Source organism: Tetrao urogallus, assembly GCF_951394365.1.
Source record: "Tetrao urogallus genome assembly, chromosome: 3".
NCBI classification, from domain to species: domain Eukaryota; kingdom Metazoa; phylum Chordata; class Aves; order Galliformes; family Phasianidae; genus Tetrao; species Tetrao urogallus.
The window spans coordinates 45,230,028-45,250,795 of record NC_136815.1 but is presented as its reverse complement, the minus strand read 5'-3'; the positions used below and the strand labels follow the sequence as shown (position 1 = coordinate 45,250,795).

The 20,768-nt window shown below is 38.0% G+C and overlaps 1 protein-coding gene across 1 annotated transcript in view; it reads left to right on the top strand.

The window, feature by feature from the left end:
• LAMA3 (laminin subunit alpha 3) overlaps window positions 1-20,768 on the top strand; it is a gene marked incomplete at both ends in the record, with an annotated part of 112,001 nt that overhangs the window by 1,777 nt on the left and 89,456 nt on the right. Inside the window, 6 exons of the mRNA XM_079533015.1 lie at window positions 3,365-3,517; window positions 12,814-12,931; window positions 13,259-13,377; window positions 14,822-14,992; window positions 17,354-17,451; window positions 19,979-20,094. Coding sequence (XP_079389141.1) covers window positions 3,365-3,517; window positions 12,814-12,931; window positions 13,259-13,377; window positions 14,822-14,992; window positions 17,354-17,451; window positions 19,979-20,094 — 775 coding nt within the window. The remainder of the gene's footprint in view (window positions 1-3,364; window positions 3,518-12,813; window positions 12,932-13,258; window positions 13,378-14,821; window positions 14,993-17,353; window positions 17,452-19,978; window positions 20,095-20,768) is intronic.

Below are 20,768 nucleotides of genomic sequence, written 5' to 3'. Positions count from 1 at the left end.
TGTCCTGTCACTGTTAGACCACAAAAAAGTCAATCCCTCACCTGTTTATAAGTTCCTTTCAAGTTTCTTGCATTGGCCTCTTCTTTTCATCTTGTCTTTTGGTTCTTTATATGATTTATTGTATTCCTTAGCAGAGCTCATCATCCCCAGCAAATCCTGGAAGAGCAGTAAGAGGCTGTTGGAAGCCCTTCAGGTGTGCCATTCCTTCAGGTGCAACTTAGTTCAGCCACCAGGTGTAGTCTGAGGCTTGTGAGGCAGTGCTGGATGTACGCTGAGGAAAGCAGTGTTTCTGTTACTTAGTGTGTTGGCAAGAGGGACAATAGCTTAATAAGAGCAGTGCTGAGTGAACAAATGTGCTGCAGTGCAAAATATTTCAACAGCTCTGGCAGATAAATGGCATGCCTGGCTTTGCCTGCAGGTCTGTCCACAGCAGTGTGCGGGTGTGAGTTAAAGTTAGTTGCATGCCTGTCCTGCCTTGCCAGTGGGTATGGCTCCTCTAGGTATTTGTGAACAAATCCTTCATCGTTGTAGCTTTTTACTATATACAGATGAGACTTTTTTTCATCATTTTCAGTATTTCAGCAAACTGCTTTATGCAGTTTCATTTCTCTCCTCCATGCGGGAGAACTGAGGGAAAGAGGGTAACGAGGTCACCAGCGGATGCACACCTACCTGGCCGCTGAACTGCAGCCAAATTCAAGCAGTGGCTGGGTGCCCAGGGTCCTGGATGGAGATGTGTCCTGTGGCAGGCAGGCTGGGGGGAGCATGCCTGCAGGTATTGCCAGGGGAGAGCAGGGAAAGCTGCTCAGCCCAATCATTTATTCTTTCTTTCTTTCTTTCATTTCTTTTTTTTTTTTTTTTTAATGTCTTTTTGGCAGGTTTGCTGGAATGTACTTTAAATAACTGAAACTCCAGTTGTTGAAATGAAATGCTTTGAATTATGTGTTCAAAAAGAAAAAAAAAAAAAGTATCTTGAGTTCAGATCAAGTGTTCTGGTATACTGAAATACAGAGTAGATGTATGTAAATGTAACTCCCCCATTGAATACTCCTCACTGCTTTCTTTTCATTCAGCCTTTCTTGAGGCTGTGGCTGGATCAAGGCTGGAACTGCCATGGCAGCAACTGTTTCCTGTGTATTTCCAGCCAGAGCATTGTGAATGTGGAGTAAAGGTGATGTTTCATGTGTCCTATGAAACTGTTTAGGATAGGCTTGTGGTGGTGTACTACCTATATCAGAACTCTAAGCATGCATTCACCAGAAAATCTGAACAGTAAAAATGCACTCATGTGGTGGCAACTGCTGTTTTTGGTCCCTGGATTCATTTCTCAGCGTATTGCTTTTGCGGATTGTGACACAATGTTCTCTGGCCTCATTGCAGAAGCTGGCAGTGTTACTTGTAGCTAGCACAGCCTATGTGGTGTCAACTATGTTAGAAACCCATAGCGTCCTGGCATACTACAGTTGTTTGTACAAAAATCATCCAAATCTTCTCTAACAGTTAGAGGAGGAATGTGTTATAACTTGATTGCCGTGGTTAGCCAGCCTATGTGCGTACAGATTTAGTACATTTTTAAATAACTTTTTCAAATTCATAGAATCATGGGAGAGCTTGGGTTGGAAGGGACCTCAAACCCAGTCCCACCCCGTGCCACGGGCAGGGCTGAGACCCAGCAGCTCAGCTGCCCAGGGCCCCATCCAACCTGGCCTTGAGCGCTTGCAGGGATGGGGCACCACAGCTTACATGGGCAGCTGTGCCAGCGCCTCACCAACCTCCGAGTGAAGAATTTCTTCCTAAAATCTAAACTGAATCTCCCCTCTTCTAGTTTAAAACCATTCCCACTTGTCCTATCACTATTAAAATGAGTTAAAATTTGATTTCCCTCCTATTTATAAACTCCCTTCAAGCACTGCAAGGAATTCTCAAGATTAATGATTCAGATCAACTGATCAGCTAATGGTGGTTGTGTCTTTTGGCACCAGTGTCATATTCTGAGCTTGCCAGAAGAGCAGGATTAGGACAGAACTACTGCTCTCATTCCTGTGTTAGAAGTGGACAAGTGTGACCTCTCTAGTTAATTTGCACTGATTAGTGTGACAGCAGTGGCAAACAAAACAATGACAGTTGTATGGAAGTGTGTTAATACTTCCAAGGCAGGTGCATATTTAAGGCTAGACAACAAGGGTTGTGGAAAACCTTTTAACAATCACATCTTGTTAAAAATTTGTTCAGTTAGAAAAGGAGAAGGTTCAAATGTGACATACTACCTTCTTTAAAACACAAATCCAACGCAGTGTCAGCATGTCACAGACTGAACTGTTCAAGCGACTGTCTGGCTGAAGTAAACTAAGGGGATTGTAGCATTTAATGAAAATGTCATTTTTCTGTTGAGGTTCTACAAAGAAAGATCTGTGCCTGGCACAGTTTCTCTCACATCAATTATCTACACCCAGTGACTGGAATAAGATGTGAATTGGACAGTGAAAAGATTCCTTAATAGCTAATTTTGATTCTTCAGCACTAATCTTAGTAGACTGTACAATGCAGTTTCTTGAAGATAAAAATACTGCTATGAGACAAGCCAATATGCCAAATTAAAATTAAGTTTCCTGAAGTTTATTCATCATTACGGTATGGAACAGCATAAAGACCTTTAGAAACTACCAAAGAGAGATTATCAGGGCATATCCGGAGTGTGGCTTTAATAGTGGATTAAAATTGTGTGGTAACTTTGGCAGATGAAGATACAATGGGATTCTTTCATCGTCCTTAAAGGGAACACTCTGTGTAATCCATAGCACTTTCCATAGATGTGTATTTCTTCAGGTTTCTGATTCAGAATGTGTTATATATGTAACACGGATATATATTTTTTCATGCTATAAAATTGTAACTATAAATTTACGCATTCGGAAGTTGTAGATGATTTTTTATGGGTTTGTTACTATTGGTCCATGTATATACGTTGATGTTTCACAGCCTTTTAGGAGGATTGAGGGTAAATTTTATGTTGGTGTTATCCCAGCTATAAGTGTCTTTGTTTCATTACATTCCTGTGGAAGTGCCTGCAGATGTAATACAGATAATTTCAGCAACAAAGTGTCAGTAAATGTATTAATAAAATAAAAGATGTATTGCTTTTTCTTTAAAGAGATTTCTGAAATTTCATTCTGTATTTCAAGGTATAAATGTGAGTTTTAATTGCAAGAGAAATCATTGTACAAGCACACTATATACATAGAGAAGCAAGATTTAACTCAATTTTTAGGCTGGGCTCCAATTCAGAACCTCAGTGAACAAGAGCATGCATCTGCAGCATGTACAATCTTGACTGAGACAACCTCTTTAATTTTCTGTGTTTCAGGGACAGTTTTGTGACTACTGCAATGCTGGTGATCCCAGTAAAGCTCACCCAATCACTAATGCCATTGATGGAACGGAGAGCTGGTGGCAAAGTCCTCCTCTTTCTAAGGGCTTAAAGTACAATGAAGTCAATGTCACTTTAGATCTGGGGCAGGTGAGTGCGTGAGCTGTTGTTTAAGGTATGATCATTTCATTTCTTGCATCTACATAAAAGCTGCGCAGTTGGGAGGGATGTTTGAACAAGTGATTTTAACTTCCAATACCATATTTTTTCATCTGTTTCATGTTCTCTTTTTTCTTTAACAAATTCAACTTTATTAGAGTGATTATAATGATGTAGATTCTTGCCACAGGTATCGCCCTGATTCAGTGACGTTATGCTGTCATGAAGAGACATTGAAATTTGTTAATCTGAGGGGATTGGCCAGGTGAAACTGGGGCTCTGCTTACATTGCAAATTCTCCTTTTTCATGAGTCCATAAGGGAAGAGATTTCATGATCCTTTGCATACACGCAATTTGAGAATAATGTCCAGAGTCTGCTTTTGCCTCAGGGATTCTTCTGGTTCCTCTATCATCCAGCAAGATCTTCAAGATAGACAGAAAAATATTGATAACATGGCCTAAAAAGGTGGAGACAGCAAAAACAGCGTAATAGGAAATAGTATGATGATAGTAACAAGAACACCTGTATTTGTTCAGCAGGTGATAGGCAAATAGCTCACAGTAAAACCTGTAAATGTAGCTTTCAAGCCACAGGGCTGGATTCTCGGCTGCCTTAATTGGGCACTGATCCAAAGAAATTAGTTATGCTCTGCAATTTTACACCAGCTGAAAATATGTTGCTATAAATATATATTGGGGGCTACAATATATGTGTGTCTAAATATAATTGTTTTTTGGTCAGTAGTAACTATTTACTGATACTGATGATAGATAGGACTGTTATTGTTATTATTGTTTTTAAATTGGCTTTCAATTTAGTTAATAGCAAGAGGAGAATAACAAAGGAAAAAAAAAATCTCTATGAGGCGTTGCTGCTACTTTGTTGGGGATTCAGCTGCAAACCTTTTTACCTCTTCTAGAACTGGGAGAGAGTCATGTATAAGCTGATAAAGTTTTATGCCAGAGTATCCTCACTAGCATAGCACACCTTGGTCTGATCTCTCTGAGTCATGCTGCTCTTTCTGATAAAATGCACTATTGAGAAGTATAGCATTCCCTGATACTTCGTGCTCCCAGGAAGTGAGCTGCTTGCACCCATCGTGGTCTTTGCAAAACATAGAATAAGGTTGCAGCCTAGAGTCTGTAAATTGCTTTGCTGTGTAGCCCTTCATATTTGCAACCAAAACTTGAATGTCATCATCAGAACATTATGTAGCGCCCACAAAACTATTCTAAACTGATCCAAACCACTGTTTCCTCTGAGTCTTTACTAGCTTCTTTGGAGGAGCTGCTGATAGTCACTTAATCTTTTATGGGTTGAGTAAACTTCTGAGAAATTGCTTTCTTTCAGGGTAGGGATGTTGACTGAATGTCCTTTTCCTGTGGGACTCCTTAGAGACCAACTTTGTGCTGAAATTCTCGTTAAAGGATTTCTCAGTAGGAAAGACTGTATTTCTCTTTACACTGGTACCTCTTAGAATGGTGACTCCAAAATCCCTTGTGAGGAAACGAGGGAAACAGAAGACTAAGGTCAAAATGATTTCAGGTCTCGTGATCAGGAAGGGATAATTTTATTTGGTGAATGGATGAGGATTTAGTAGGGCTCATATGGTTTGTTTCTTTTTCACTTCACAGACATTTTCATATCTGTGTTCAGTCAGTTAAACCCTAATCTCAGAATTGGTTTGAACTTGAGATTTACTTTTGACGTTTTGCTCAGTATTCTCCCATTCCAAGTTCAAGCTGTAGTGCACATAACTAATAATAAAGAGGAAAAGTAAATACTGTGACAGAGTAAGTCTACCCAAGCAAACAGGTAAATACTGAGACCTCAACACTCCTTACCTTATTTCAGGTTCCTAAAAATTAAGACCTTACTCTGTTAATCTTGCAGACTTTCTATGCAGTTGACAGTGACAGGCAGACAGATACTTTTAGAGTGCTATTTTGCTTTTTATTTAAGGTAAAATTAATGTGCTTGAAATCAAATGTGTGCCTAAATGCCTTGCAGAACTACATGCTGTGATACTAGAAAGGTATCACAAATGTGGTTTTACTCACTGATAGTTTGTTCTTTCTTTTAATGTCACCTTTTTCTGAAGACAAAACAGAGAAGTACTTTTGCATGTTTATGCATGTCCAAAATACAGCAAAGAGTAAGGTACACATGCATGCAGATAAGCAATGACTGAGTTGTAAGTTTGTTATCAAATAATCACAATTAGAGGAAGTGGAGCTTAGAGCACCATCACAAGACTTTTAATTTGCTGTGTTCCTGCCATTATGTCTTTAAGACTCAGAGTGGAGTCCTAGTGGAGTCTTTTGCTAGTATTCTGAAGAGAATATTTAATTGAATAGTTGAAAGCTTGAGAGTTTATTAAAATGGTATTAGAGCACCCACCTGCTACTGTTCCTGTTTTAGAAGGACTGGGGGAGATTTTGACAGTCAAAGTTCCTTCAGGATCTTAAATCTTTAAATTAGAAGATTGCTCACTTTGTTGTTCCTGGTAATATGAGGAAAAAGCAAAAAACTTGAAGCCCTGCTTTACTTCCCTTTCTGACTTTCTGCACTACAGTTACAATTCTAATCAATCACAGACCTGAATAATAATTATAATGTTGATCCCTGAGGCAGTGTCTCAGTTTACATACTTACTTATGCTTTGGCTGTTCCTCACTTGTTTAAAATATTTGGATCGAATGAAGATTCACATATTCCTTTAATTGATCAAAATCTTCCCAACATAGTTGTCAACTCATTTTTAACTATTCGGTAACGTCTGAGTGAACTTAGCTGCAGTTTCTGTGATGCTTTGGATTGCCTGACTATAGCAGGTGTGCTCTTGTTTTTGGCTTTCTTAATGCCTAGCAAATATTACACCAATATTCCCCCAGGTGTTTTTTTCCTGAGCTCTTCTGAAGTAGAAGGAGAAGTTTCTGGATTGTGTTATAGTGTGTGGTGCAGAACAAATCTAACTAAGGTCTAACTGTTAATCTTTATAAAGTGTTGTCCATGATTTTTTTATCATAGCTTTTAGTTATCTGTACTTTTTTTACGGTGCTTTTTGTGGCGATAGTATGGTGCTGAGAGACTTAAGACTTAGTGAGATCTTCTTCAGTAATATGTTAAATGCTATTTTTTGTAGTGATGTTATTAATTAGGTAGTATTGTAAATTGAAGGCACGAAATGGAATGTAGTGTACAAAATAGTACTTTCTGTAGGCAGGGAAGGAAACTGAAATAGATTTCAGATTTATGGTGTGGCCTGTGGAGTACGTCATGTTTTTGTCACTCCCAATTGAAGCATGTAAAGAATTTGTAAAAACCTCTCATGGTTGTATATATTCTGAGTTGCTTTTTCATGGTAGATATTTCTTATGGATTTAGTTTTTGTTTTATAGTAATCATCTGGGTGTAGCTTGACAAAAAATATTTTTTGTTGGGAATATTGACTGTGTTTATTAAAATAATTATTCTTAACTTATTAATGCTCTGACACTATTTCTTAAAATGGATCTGAAATTACAGTTGTTAATTGAACAACCATTCTGTAAAATATAGTGTCTTGTAAACCCTTCTCAGGAGAAGCTATCAGGGTAAGCTGTACTAAACTGCCTCCAAAAGTAGTAATTGCATTCACTGTACTTGGCTGCTGACAACAGTTTATAAAAGATGATCCTGAAATTAGATCCAGATAACAAATGCTCCATTTATTCCTCTGCCCCAATACAACCATCCTAAGCAGAGTTGACAGATGTAGTCACCCTAAAAAACCCTTCCTTGCTCATATTTTATGCTCTGAGAAAGGCTATTTGCTGTTCTCTTAAAAGTTTAATTATAAAAGACAAGTTGAATGGCTTGGTTTATTATTATTTTTATGTTTGCAATAAGGCATATATTGGTGTTGAGAGAATTTAATTTTTAAAATGTACAGACACATACTTGAAGGATTGCTCTCCCTAGATTTCCTGATACTACCTTATTCTGGTTTTTCAGCATCCAGTTAGGAAGACTTTTGTTCCCATTTACTGATTTCACTTACTTCCCTCAATGTCTGTACTTCAGCTTCTGCCATCTCCCCCTCTGTGGTCCATCTCTATGTTACTTTGATCTGTGATGCGTTGTCTTCACTTTCAACTCAACATAATAAAAGCAGAACCTCTGTTGATAGCCTTCAACCCTCCATGCTTCCCCATGTTTTCTTCCAGTGCTGACAGTACTTCTGTGTTCTTTGAACTTTGGATTGTAGCCTTCATAAGGGGGTGTTTATCTCCTGAACAACTGAGGTCTGAACTATATAAATGCTCTCCCAAATGAATAGCTTCAGTGTTCTGTGAAGAAATAGGCCATATGTAAGAAATAATTATGAGCATTGAGTTGGTCTTTGTCCAATTCCCAATGGAAAAATGGCTGCATGAGAAGTTACAGGATTATAACTGACAATAGTTGATGTATTTGCCTGCAGCCTTGGCAAAAAGACCAAGGACAGATTGAACCTGGACAATGGACTACCCTTTCATTTCCAAAAGCATTCCTTCCAGAATACTGCCTGTGAAATGTGGAGTGATTCTCCCTTTTGATCCTGCACACTGACTGTGATATAGAGAAAAGAGTTAGCATCTCCACTGAGGCATGTTCACAGGCACGATCTTAGATAACTAAATCTAGGAGCATAGCTTCTTAGCACTGGTGACTGGTCGAATGAAGAAGTGGTATGAATACAGCGTGCACAGTTCTAAGTGAACGATGTTGGAAGTCCTCTGCTTATTTCTGGCTTCTGTACCCAACGGGGTGAGTCTAACGTGTAGGGAATGGCTTCTGTGTTCCGCAGCGTGAGCTTCTCCAGTCACTGTCGTCATTTCTGCAACATCAGCACTGCTGCATATGCATGTGTGTCATTAAACTGTATGAAACACATTCAATTGATCTGATGCCTCTCAGACACTATCCATGTGGGCTTTTCTCTGAACCTCTACAGTAGCTTCTTTTCCAGATGCCTGCCAAAAATGCTGTCTCAGCTCTCTCTACTTGACGTTTTTGAATTTAATCTGTAAAATCCATGGTTAGAGATCGCTAAATATTGATTGTTGGGAGTGACAAGTAAGTCTCTGCATTTATAAGAGTGCTTCAGGTCCTACTGAGAGCTTACAAATAAAGGGGGTGCTGAACTCTTTGCAACAACAAAGTTTCAGTTGGATCAGTAACACATAGGATTCTACTTCATTTAAATATATTGTTATTTTTATCAATTGGTCTTTGAGAAAAATCAGTGCTTGAGACCTTAATACTTCATTACAGCAAGAAACTTTTGGGCATGCACATGCCAACCCTGAGAAATTGGTGGTACTGAGGAATGTTTTGGAGGAGTTGCATAAATGATAACTGCTGTTATTGTGAGGTAAGAGCAATTCACGCTTCCTTAAAATCCCACTCCTGCATTGGCCCACATCTGAGAGTTTTGTTTTATCGACTGAATGATCATCAAATTTTTACCACTTTCTCACCTGCTTTTCCAGTTTACACAGCAAGTACAGTAAGATCATACCTTTGCTGTTAAAGGACATAGTTTGCAGTCATCTATCAGTGTAGGAGCCTCACTGTCTTCTGGGTAATGTGCAATGCCAGCCACGTTAGCATCATATTGGAAGCAACAAGAACAGTCTATTACACTGAGGTAATTTTGGTGGTGTAGATATACCTGCTAATACTGTCTTGAGGAAATATTCTCCTTGTGGAAATAGCTGTTCACCATTCTTTTAACATTTGGATTATATGAAGAGGAACTGTTGTGGTATCTCTTTAAAACACATCCTGAAACCTTCAAGTTGCCTCAGATAGATGGTGTATCTGACCTCAGTTTTCTTATTACCATATCAGAAATTGTTATTCTCCATGAACCAAAAATGGAGAATGATCCTTTCCTACATCTGCAGCACACAGCAGAATTGCACAGAACAGAGTGTGTCTTTGTTTTGTACTAGTTTATGTACTGTACTTAATGAACAAGTCATTTCATTCTGTTTTGAGTTTATGGTGGAGGATGGAGAAAAATAATCTATAATTTTGTATAGACACATCTAACTTTCTTATGTTTGCAAATACGTGTCAAGAATCAAACAAGTCTTGGGAATTCCTCATTTAGAAAATTGTTTAAAATTTTAAGGAGAAAATAGAGACACAATTTTAAACAATTTTATTATACTATTTTAAAATTCCCATGAGGATACAATATGTTATAGGGAATTTTGTATTTTGTTAGCATAAATAATATGCATGTCATTAGAGATCTCTAACATTGTATCATTACAATCGTGGTGGTGTGACTATCAATCTAAGTGAGCTCTTTTAAGAGTCTGACAGTAACCTACGAGACTTTCTGTGGAAATATTTCTCTCTTTGTGGTAGTTCTTAGTGATGAATTTGTCATTTCTGTTCTCAGATGATGAAGATATTTTGCTTATTTTTCCGGCTTATTTTTTTTTAATGTCAGTTTTCCTTTAGGGAATTTCCAACGCCACTACTTAGAAGAACATTTCAAATCTGAAAAAACCTTGAGCAAACAGGAAAATGTCACATCAGGATGGAGCTGGTTAAATTCCATTTGTTGGCAATCCAGGATTTAATCTGTGCTGATAGTTTACAACTGGATATGGTGTGGGGAAATTTACAGGAATGCATCCTCTTTCAAGCATGTATTTTCAAAGTGGAACAATTCTGCTACTGGAAACAAAGTTCGGTTTTTATTTTTTTTTTTTTAATTGAGATGAGAAAATGATCAGAATTTTGATTAAACCATATTTTGGATTTTTTTTTAATTTTCCCCCTCTCTTTATTTTGATGCAGACAAATGCTATGGTATGCTTGTACCAAGATAACAGTTATTTTTACTGCTTTGCTACATTTCTTAACTGTCCTAAAAACCTATCTCCCTGCTCTTTCTGAATGTGGTCGTACAAACCCAAGCAGCACTTCAAACTATGGGATGCTGGGAGAGCCTCACGTGGTCTGAAGGTTCCCATGTGCATGAGTAACTTGAAGTTGCTGTACTTTACTTTGTTCTTTTGTGGTTTGCATGGAAGCCTGCAAAATCTGGTTCTTTGAGGCAGATCTTCAAGGTCTAGCAGAGCTGGTAGAAGAGTGGGCTCTCGATGTAACACACGTTGGACAGTACTTCAGCTTCACATGCATGGTACAGTCCTAGGCTTGAGCCAATTCCAATTTGCACAGGAGTTGGACTTGATCTCTAGAGGTCCCTTCCAACCCCTACAATTCTGTGATTCTGTGAATTCCACAGCTGAATAGCAGTTGTCACACAGCTGTTTGAAGAGCACAGTGTGTTAATCCAGCTGTGTTACATAGGAGACTACTGTGTGCAATCGTGTTGGCCGCTGTTCTCTTTCAGTGTGTTTAAAAGGTTAAAGTCTTGGGTAACACTGATATGTAAGTGAGCATTTGTTATAATTCAGTTTTTCAGCAGTGAAGAAGTCCAGTGGAAACAGAATTTACTGCTATTATTTTGCTTGTGCTTACAGAATTACCTGTTACAAGATGAGATGGGCTGTATCAGCACTTTGAGTAGCATCAGAGGAAAAGAATACAATGTGTGACAGGCTGAGACAGGTGCCGCCAGCTTTTTTGGAGAGTAGGTAGAAGGTCATTGTTGTAGTGATTTAATACATGGCTACAAATAGCAGTGCACTGGAGGACACAGCCTGCCTTTTTGTATGCTTCTTTTGTGTCCCCATGAGCTTTCTAAATTGCTTGTCTTGATGAAGTCTGATCTGATTTGATTGATGCAGAATGTCCTCCATCCTCAATAGAGCATGTGAGGATGGAATTCCTAAAGGCATTAAAGCACAGGGGAAGTGAGAATACTAATGGGTAAGCAGTTGCCTGCCCAGTGCAGACCTAGCTTTGAGAGATCCTGTTGTCCAAAACTGAGAACATAAGCCTGTTTTCTTTTAGGAATTACATAACCGTGGCCCTTCTCTGTGAGGATACCCGGTTTCAGTCTGAATGGCCATACTGAATTGCATGTAAGGGCTGTATGGCCAATATCCCTACTCTTACACTTGGCTGCCAAGTGGCGGAAGCTACTTTGGCTGAGTATCAGAAACTCAATAGCAGCAAATTTCGGCACAGTCTTCAAAGTATTCAGCTGTTTCTGACATCTGGTTTGGGGACTTTCAGTCGGTAATTTAAGGACATTACTTCACCTGTGTAGTCACCATGTCTAGCCCTTGGAAAAAGAATGATGTTGTCAACAGAATGACTGCCATTTAATTTGCTTGATACCGTTACTTAGTAAATCATGTACAGTACTGGATGGGGACAAAGATTTCTGCTCCTTTTTTTTTTTTAATAGGCCATTTGCATCTGCTTTTGGTGGCTCTGACTGCTGTGAGAGCTGCTGAATTGGTCCTGGCTGACAGCTGAATGGGCCAGGCATGGCAACAGATGGCAGTCCTAGTTTGTGATTGGGAGCTTGTACATATTTGTAGTTTGAAATCTAATGATCTAAATTTGTAATAATGAACCAAATTTGACTTAGAGTAGGATTTCATGTCAAATCCGTATTTGCTTTAGTGTTTGGGAGCTTTCTGCCTTGCGGTCTACGTCCATATTCTGAGTGGTTTCAGAATATGGAAGATCTGCCAGTCATAAAAATCTCTCCCATTATATTTGATACACATGAAACTCTGCAGAGACTTGCTTTTGCTACTCACAAAGTGGCAAAATTATCTAGAAATATCTTTGTAGTGAGGGAACAGATAACGTGAATTATTATCAAATACAACCAAAGGAATATCAGTGTAAAGACTGTGTGTATTTTTACTAATGTGATTTTCCTTAACTACAAGCACAGTTATATGTCTGGAATATAACAAGCAGAGAGAATGTGCCAGGATTCTGTAAAAGTATTTTATCTAAGTGAATTGAGATGCTAATTTTTCAAGGCTAAGTACTATACCCTTAACACACCCAAGCCATCAGTCAGATGTGGAACAGAACCACTCTGAAATGTAACGGATGGCTTATAGCGCAGTTCTACTGCAGCTTTTTTAGTGTATTGGAGCACAATGCCAGTTGAGAAGGGTTGATACAAATACTTAGAGAACACCAGCTTGGAATCTGGCCTATTATTTTAATGGGAATGAAACAGCAGAGGATAACTTTCTCACTGTACACAGCAGAAAAGGGATTTACTAGCATTTGTTCTAGTATGTGGTACTTCTGAGGTGTTCAAAAAGCTTCTAATAATACTTCTGTATGCTCTGTTACCAGCTCTTCCATGTTGCCTACATTCTTATCAAGTTTGCAAATTCTCCTCGTCCAGATCTCTGGATCTTAGAAAGATCAGTGGACTTTGGAAGAACTTACACTCCCTGGCAGTATTTTGCTCGTAAGTATTAAGTCTTGCATTGCTGCTCTTTTGTAGGCAAGTTTCTTTAATCGTTTGCCCAGTAGCAGGAAAATCAGGCCATGTATTTTGCTGAATGTTTTAGCAGTAATGGAGGCAGTGGGTGTCAAAAACGTTTAGTTATAGATGATAGTTTACAGTTTATATTTAGGAATTTTCATTTTTATGCGCTAAGTGAAAGAATCAGTTGTTGTTTCTCTTTAATTAGGGGAAGAAATTCCCTGAGCTTTTGGGTAAAATTTCTTTGTTAATTCAGATTAGAACAATAGTGTATATTTTCATATATAAAAATAACTCTGATTTGACCAGACTCCAAAGCAGATTGTTTGGAACGCTTTGGAAAGGAAGCAAATGTTCCCGTGAGGAGGGATAGCGATGTCATTTGCACTACAGAGTATTCTCGCATTGTGCCTCTTGAAAATGGAGAGGTAAGTGCTTTTAGAAAAATGATATGTAATGGTGGAAGTGAACAGTTTTAGAAGTTTGCAGTTAAAATAAAAACCTAGAACATAAAGTAATTTATTGGTTATTACTGCTTGAAACTAAATTAATAAATCCATAACCATGACTTTAAGTAGATGGTGAAATTTTTGGAGGATGAGCTGACTTTTCCTAACTTACACCAGTGGGCAGGGCCGCATGTATGGATTCCTTGTTGTGGTTTAGGTTACCTCTCTTAAGGAATATGCATTTGAAGATACTGACTGCATTTTCTGTGTGGTTTCTGCGTCTGAATTAACTTACTGCATATGAATTCCTCATGGGACCAAATGCTGTAGACCACTCAAGAATAAGTAACTATTTAAGAAAAAAATATGTAAAATACTACATTTTTAAAAATAATATACTACATGTATATATATATACACATATATACACACTACATGTGCTTGCAAAAATATTGCTTTGAGTTTAGTTGCTGTTCCTTGCTAAGCAAAAATGTGGCTTGTGTGACTTCATTTGAAGCTAAACTCCTGGCTGTACTGTTCACTCTTGCTGATGTTCTTGTTTTGTGTCTTAAGCAGTGAGAACACACATCTAAACCACTCCAGAATTGTCCAGAGTTTTGTGCATATGAATCTGGAGTTGTAGTTTAAAGTAGATATTGCCTACTAATGTAACTGTAAAATTTTTAAAACAACAGTTTATGTAGAAGAACATTGCTGGTGCACGCTTCAGATTATTGCAGATGTTTGAAACTAGAAATCTGTTGTCTGACTGTTTTTAAACAAAGTCTCTTACTCAGAGGTCTACATGCACACTGGATTGCTTATTTAATATAGATTCATGGTTACTAGGCTGCTGGCACCAATTTCTTCAAAAATAAAGAAGTGCTGGAGCACCTGTTTGGGAAGTCAGATAAACCTGCTTTCATGTGAAAGGATTTTGTAAAGTAACACCATGTACTTTCCTTAGGAGACTGTTAATGTGCTCTTAGGCATTGGACCTGGTAACAATAATATTTTCCAGGAATGTTTGTGCCTTAACCCAAAAATAAATGTGCTTTGGAAAAGAGCCAAAATCTGGCGTTTTCACTCAGGCAAAACTTCCACTGACACCATCAACTGTTAATGTAACTATTTGTAGCTGTTCCTGTTTTTTTTTTTTCCCTGTCAAATTGTGTTCTTTCCGTGTAATCACTATTGTGGGTACACTATTAAGGCAGTGTGATATGAGCAATGAGAATTCAGGAGAGTCCAAGACATGTTTTTTTTTCCCGGTGCATTTTATGTTTTGATTTCAGCGTGAAATGTGCTCAGAAACAATAGTAAACCTTTTGGTTCTGTTATTAATCAAAACTTGGCTCTGTGCCCAGTACTGATACTTACAGCTGATAAGTTTTAATAAAAATATACTTACTTCTCTTGTTAGATTGTAGTCTCTTTGGTAAATGGCCGCCCAGGAGCAAAAAACTTCACTTATTCCCCTAGTCTTCGAGAATTCACAAAAGCAACAAACATCCGCCTTCATTTTCTCAGAACTAACACGCTTCTTGGCCACTTGATATCAAAAGCTCAACGAGACCCTACTGTAACCCGCAGAGTAAGTACTGTTTTTTCACAGAGGTGTATTCGATATTCCTTTTTTTAAAGTTTGCAACATTGAAAAAAATAAAAATTTGCAGTGACCCATCTGTAAATCCCATTATTTTCTTCAGGTCCATTTGAGGTAAGAAGGTGGCTGAGATAGCACAGGGTTAGAGAGGGGAAGTAAAGATTTTTAACAGACTATCTTCTTTCCTGGTTTCAAATATTAAAAGAAATTGGATGCATCACTGGAACTGTTAGGAGCCTGTCCAGAAATCTTCTGAGCTGTCTTTCACAGAGCTGAGGAGCTAGATTTCATCAGCTTTATTTTACATTGCTTTCCCTTATTTAAAGAGATTTTCATGAAATAGTACCTGAGTTTCTAAAGGAGCAGGAATCAAAGAGCATACTCAAAAGTTGCCATTTGTACACTAATTATTTGAGATGCATAGGAGTTTTCAGTGAATCTGGGGCTATCCCCTGGGGCTGAACGGCCAGAGCCCTGTTCCCATGTAAGGAAATCCCTTAAGGGAACAATGCATAGAAATTCATATACTACAGAGGTTGTAAACTTCATATTATATTGTTATTTTTAACCTTTTTATTTAAAATGAAGAGTCAGTAATAATTGGAGGAAGCTCTGGGGTGAGGCACTGTGTATGTGTGTGGGTTTCTGCATCAAAAGTAACTAAAATGTTCCAGCTTCTTGATAGCATTCACATTAAGTACCTTTATTGCCTTAAGTAAATTTTAAGTTGTTGCTTACAGGCAAGTGTAAATGCAGTATTTACCTGGCAAGGAGCATAGTCTTAATGTAAGGTACTTTTGATGTTATGGCTATGGCATGTAGGACAAATGAAAAAAACATTGAGTGTTATGTTGAATTGCTAGAAGAGAGCACAAATTCTCATTGTGGAGACCTTCAAAGTCTAGGAAAGAGTTAATATTACTAAGAAAAGTCTGAGTGTTCAACTTAGTAGAGAAACAGATGAAAACCAGACGAGTTCTCTTATCCTGTCCAAGTAACTGTCTGTCTTCCATTAATGGTTTAAATTCATGGCACATCAAATTTTATAAGGTATGTTTTATGTCTATACTGTGACCTATTAATTGTTTTGGCCTATTACTAATATGATTTATTACTAAGCAGTAACAGTACAACTACTGTTAGTAGTACAGTATAGCTCTGCTAAGCTGCACGTAACTGTAGACCTGGTTGTGAAAAATCTTACTATAGAAAAAAAACCCCAAACAGTTAAATATGATTACAAGAATCACAGTAGTTATTTCTAGCTGTGCTTGAAGGCACTGGAAGCACAGATTTTATTTACAGTCTGAAAATGGTAGGCACAGTAAGAAATTAAGTTGTATATTTGAATAGAGATTGTTCAAAAAAATAGTGTAGATCTCATTTCCCATCTTCTGTTTTTTACCTGCCTAGAAAAAAGTAGCTTTACGGAAGCCAGACAAGGGAGTTGAAAAGGCTCTCAGCCTTGGAAAAGCTTCTTTCTGTGCCAGACAACTTCACCTGCAGTGCAGTGTATAGCCTCTTACATGGGCTATATTGTGAACGGGAGAGCACAGGAGATATCCACTATTTTTATCCACTAGTGGCATTAAAACTGTCCCTTTAATTTTTTTTTCTGGAGGTACACTGAGATCAAAAATTACAACCAGCTCTTTGTTCTGCTTGGTACATTAAGTAAACAACTTCTCAGCTACAAAAAATATGTATGGTAGTTACTATTGATATTATGTGCTAATGAGGTTTTTAGTGAGTTGAACTTATTATATTTTTATCTTCTGTTGCCTGGATGCCTGAAAGGCATTAGGATGAGTTACAGAGCAGTTTGATTTCAGGTCACAATTTCAAATCTAGCTTGAGTCACAGTGACTTTTGTCAAAGAATTGATCTTCTAGAACTGTTTCTAGTGCTTAGTGACAACATATGATTGAATGGGCAAAACAGTGCTGCGCACACAAGCGTGTCCTATTTGCTGACCAGACCAAGGTCTCACAAACTGATGCTGATGATGTATTTTACTTCTCCATCCTCAAGCTGGCTTTTAGCAAGTTTTGGGCTCAGGTACTGATGGTTGCGTAGCTGCTGGAGAGTGGAAGGCTAGAGCAGTATGCAATTGTTGTGAGCTGCACAAACCTGCAAATGGATTTTGTTGCTATATGGGCTTTGACTTCGATTTGCTGGAACTCACACTGAATCATAACATCAATGCAGATTTGACTATTGACTGCTTGGCTTTGCCCCTTTGTAAAATCATGCCTTTAATATTCTGATAGGCAAGGTTTAACAATGTAGATATAATTGATGTTGATATTCATACCATTATACAAGAATATAACTCTGCTTGTTCCATAGTATTACTACAGTATAAAGGACATCAGTATTGGTGGTCGATGTGTTTGCCATGGCCATGCTGAAGTATGTAACGCGAAAAGCGCTGAAAACCAATACCAGTAAGTAAAGTGAGCATGATGTTAATTTCATGCCTGCAAATGTTTTCAAATGGCCTTTTTTTTTACTGCCAAATGTACATTTTCATTATATTTTAAAAACGAGAATCTGACAATAATTGATGTGAAAACATGTCAAGAACTATTCTATATGAAATATCACAGAATCATCGAATGGCCTGGGTTGAAAAGGATCACATTGATAACATCTATTTTCAACCCCCCCCTGCTATGTGCAGGGTCGCCAACCACCCCACCAGACCAGGCTGCCCAGAGCCACATCCAGCCTGGCCTTGAATGCCTCCAGGGATGGGGCATCCACAGCCTCCTTGGGCAACCTGTTCCAGTGCATCACCACCCTCTGTGTGAAAAACGTCCTCCTAATATCTAATCTAAATTTCCCTTGTCTCAGTTTAAAGCCATTCCCCCTTGTCCTATCACTATCCATCCTCATCAACAGCCGTTCCCCCTCCTGTTTATACACTCCCTTCAAATATTGGAAGGCCACAATGGGGTCTCCCCGGAGACTCCTCCAAGCTAAACAAGCCCAGTTCTCTCAAACTTTCTTTGTAGAAGTGCTCCAGCCCTCTGATCATCTTAGTGGCCCTCCTGTGGACCCGCTCCAAGAGTTCTGTGTCTTTCTTGTGCTGGGGGCCTCAGGCCTGGACACAGTACTCCAGATAGGGCCTCACAAGAGCTGAGTAGAGAATAATAAGTATTAGATTTTCTTTTTATCTGAAATAAGATTTAATAATTCATTAGAAACCTTTAATCCTTTTTGGAAAACGTAGCTGGATATCATCTCCCAACAGAAGAAATTAGAAGGCCAACTTATGAACAAAGTGAACACACTGGAGATATGGAACAGTATGGAGCTCAGACAAGATCCAATGCTTTTGACAATTATTTGGAAAAATAAAGACAGAAACTGAATGAATTATACCCTTCTCTTAGAACCATAGAATCGTCTGTGTTGGAAGAGATCTATAAAGGTCATCTAGCCCACATCCCCTACAGTGAACAGCTTTTGTCTTGTTGATGGTGAAATGGCACTTCTTTTGAGTGATCTGACTATATGAATACTTATAAAAGTAACGCATTTCTTTCAGTATTGTACTCTTAATTTATTAATGAAAACAGCCATAAAGTTAGTAAAAATGTCTCCATTTTTCTGCTTGAATCTTTTGTTGGAGCAGAACTTGGGACTGATGACTATTTGTCCTTTGGATATCTGGCTCTAAATAATATTTGTTTAGAATAATAGTTGCAAAAACTGTATCTGGGATATTTTACAATTATCTTTACAGTCTTTTAATTGTTTAGGAAGTGTTTTTATTGTCACATACATGAGCAATTAGCAAACAAAATGTTATTTCAGTCATTTGGCAGCAGGAGTATACTTATGTCAAAGAATGGTTATGTTATCTTACTGTACCTTCATTTATAAATGTACTTTTCTGTGAGTGAGCCTGACTTAAAAGCAATAACAGCTAGTAATTCACTTATCTGTAATCTAAAGGAAAGTTCCCTTTCCCTGTGAATTTTATGATTTACATATTGATTTCACAAGGACGTAGATTAGGCCTTTGTGGTTCATCTGCTCTAGGAAAATGGCTGTGAATAATCAGGCTTTCCAAAACACATTTTAAGAGCCTAGTTTAAAACAGCTGTTGCTTTTATCCATGGTGGCATTTAAACAATCAATGTAATGTAATAATTTAAATTGCTTTCTACTGAAGAATAACTGGGCAAATGAGTACTTTTCAGACGCCTATGCTGGGGAAAAGTAAGTGCAGAAAGTGTGAAATCTACCAGAAAAGAATGATCACACACTAAAATTCTATTGCCCCTCGGTTATTAGGCTACGCAGATAATGGGGAAAAGCCTTTCCAGTCTCAGGGGTCTATTTGTTACTCCTAGGACTCAGTTGCTGTGCATGATAATAAGACCTAGCTCATAATAAGAGCCTGCATTTACGGAGGCTATTCAACTAAATCAAAATAAATATGGTGTATGTTTTCTTGATGAATAGTATGAGCTACTTTAAATGTAACAAGGTGAACTTCTTATTGTGGTTTAATAAAGACAGTAATTGTAAGCCAAGCATAACTGAAAAATGACGAAAGCATGCATAGAAAAGGGATAGATGTTTTGATTTACTGTAGGTCAACATGCCTGAGCCTTGGAATGAAACTAAAATAGGGTACATCCTAAGCTATTGATTTAGCTTAATTTAATATTCTAGCGTAAGATTTCTTAATCCAGTCTATTGAATCCAGTGATACATGTTCTCTATAACTCGTTTATGCTAACAAGCCTGTAATCATATAATTAAAGTAACCAGTCATGAATAATTACAAGCAAGTTCTACTATGCTCTAGTATCACTCTTTGAATTCTCTGCACATAAACTTATGTCCTTTTCACAATACATGTGAATCTTGGACTGCAAAAAGATTAAGGGAAAAAAAAAAAAGATTAAGAAAAAATAAAATCCAACTTCAGTATAATAAGCGACTTGTATTTTGCAGGTTTCATTGTGAATGTCAGCATAACACTTGTGGGGAAACCTGCGACCACTGCTGCCCTGGATATAATCAGAAACAGTGGCAACCTGCGACAGCTGGGAACACAAATATATGTGAACGTGAGTAGTCAAAAATAAGTTAGTTTGAAAGGGACTTTGAGGGGGTAGGAATTAGCCTTGGTGAGTACCTAGCACACAGTAGGTTTTGACACTTTTTTTTTCAGTACTGAGAAAATTCTTTCCACACAGCAATAAGGACTAAATGATGCAGTGAAAATTATTTGTGTTTTTTCTCTTCTCGTTAAACAATGAATATCATCATACCTGTGAGAATATTGCATAAGCAAAGTGGAAATCCTGTAGTATGTTAAATCAACATCTCCACCTAGTCGTCACTGTGCTGACAAACCATGGGTCTTCCCTAGCAGAGCAGAGATTATATGCATCTTGTACAGCTTTGAAACTTGCCTCCCTGTTGCCAAAGGTCTTTGTATTCAGAAGAGAGAGAGAGACTGCATAAATACTTAGTTTTATTAAACTTGCAAACAGTTCACTCTAACTTGATGTGTCAAGGGAGAACTCTTACTGTGACTTCTAGTTTTTGCTACTGTCAACAGAGGGGACTCTGTAGGTTTACCTGTGTGGCATGAATTTTTGTTTTTGGAGGGAATAAGAAGTACTTAGTGAAGTATAGCAAGATGCAGTCAGTCCCCCTTATGAAACAATGAAATATTCAGTAAGAGTTTGCAGCTGGGAATTGTAAGACATAATGATACAGTCTTTGCTGTCTTTTA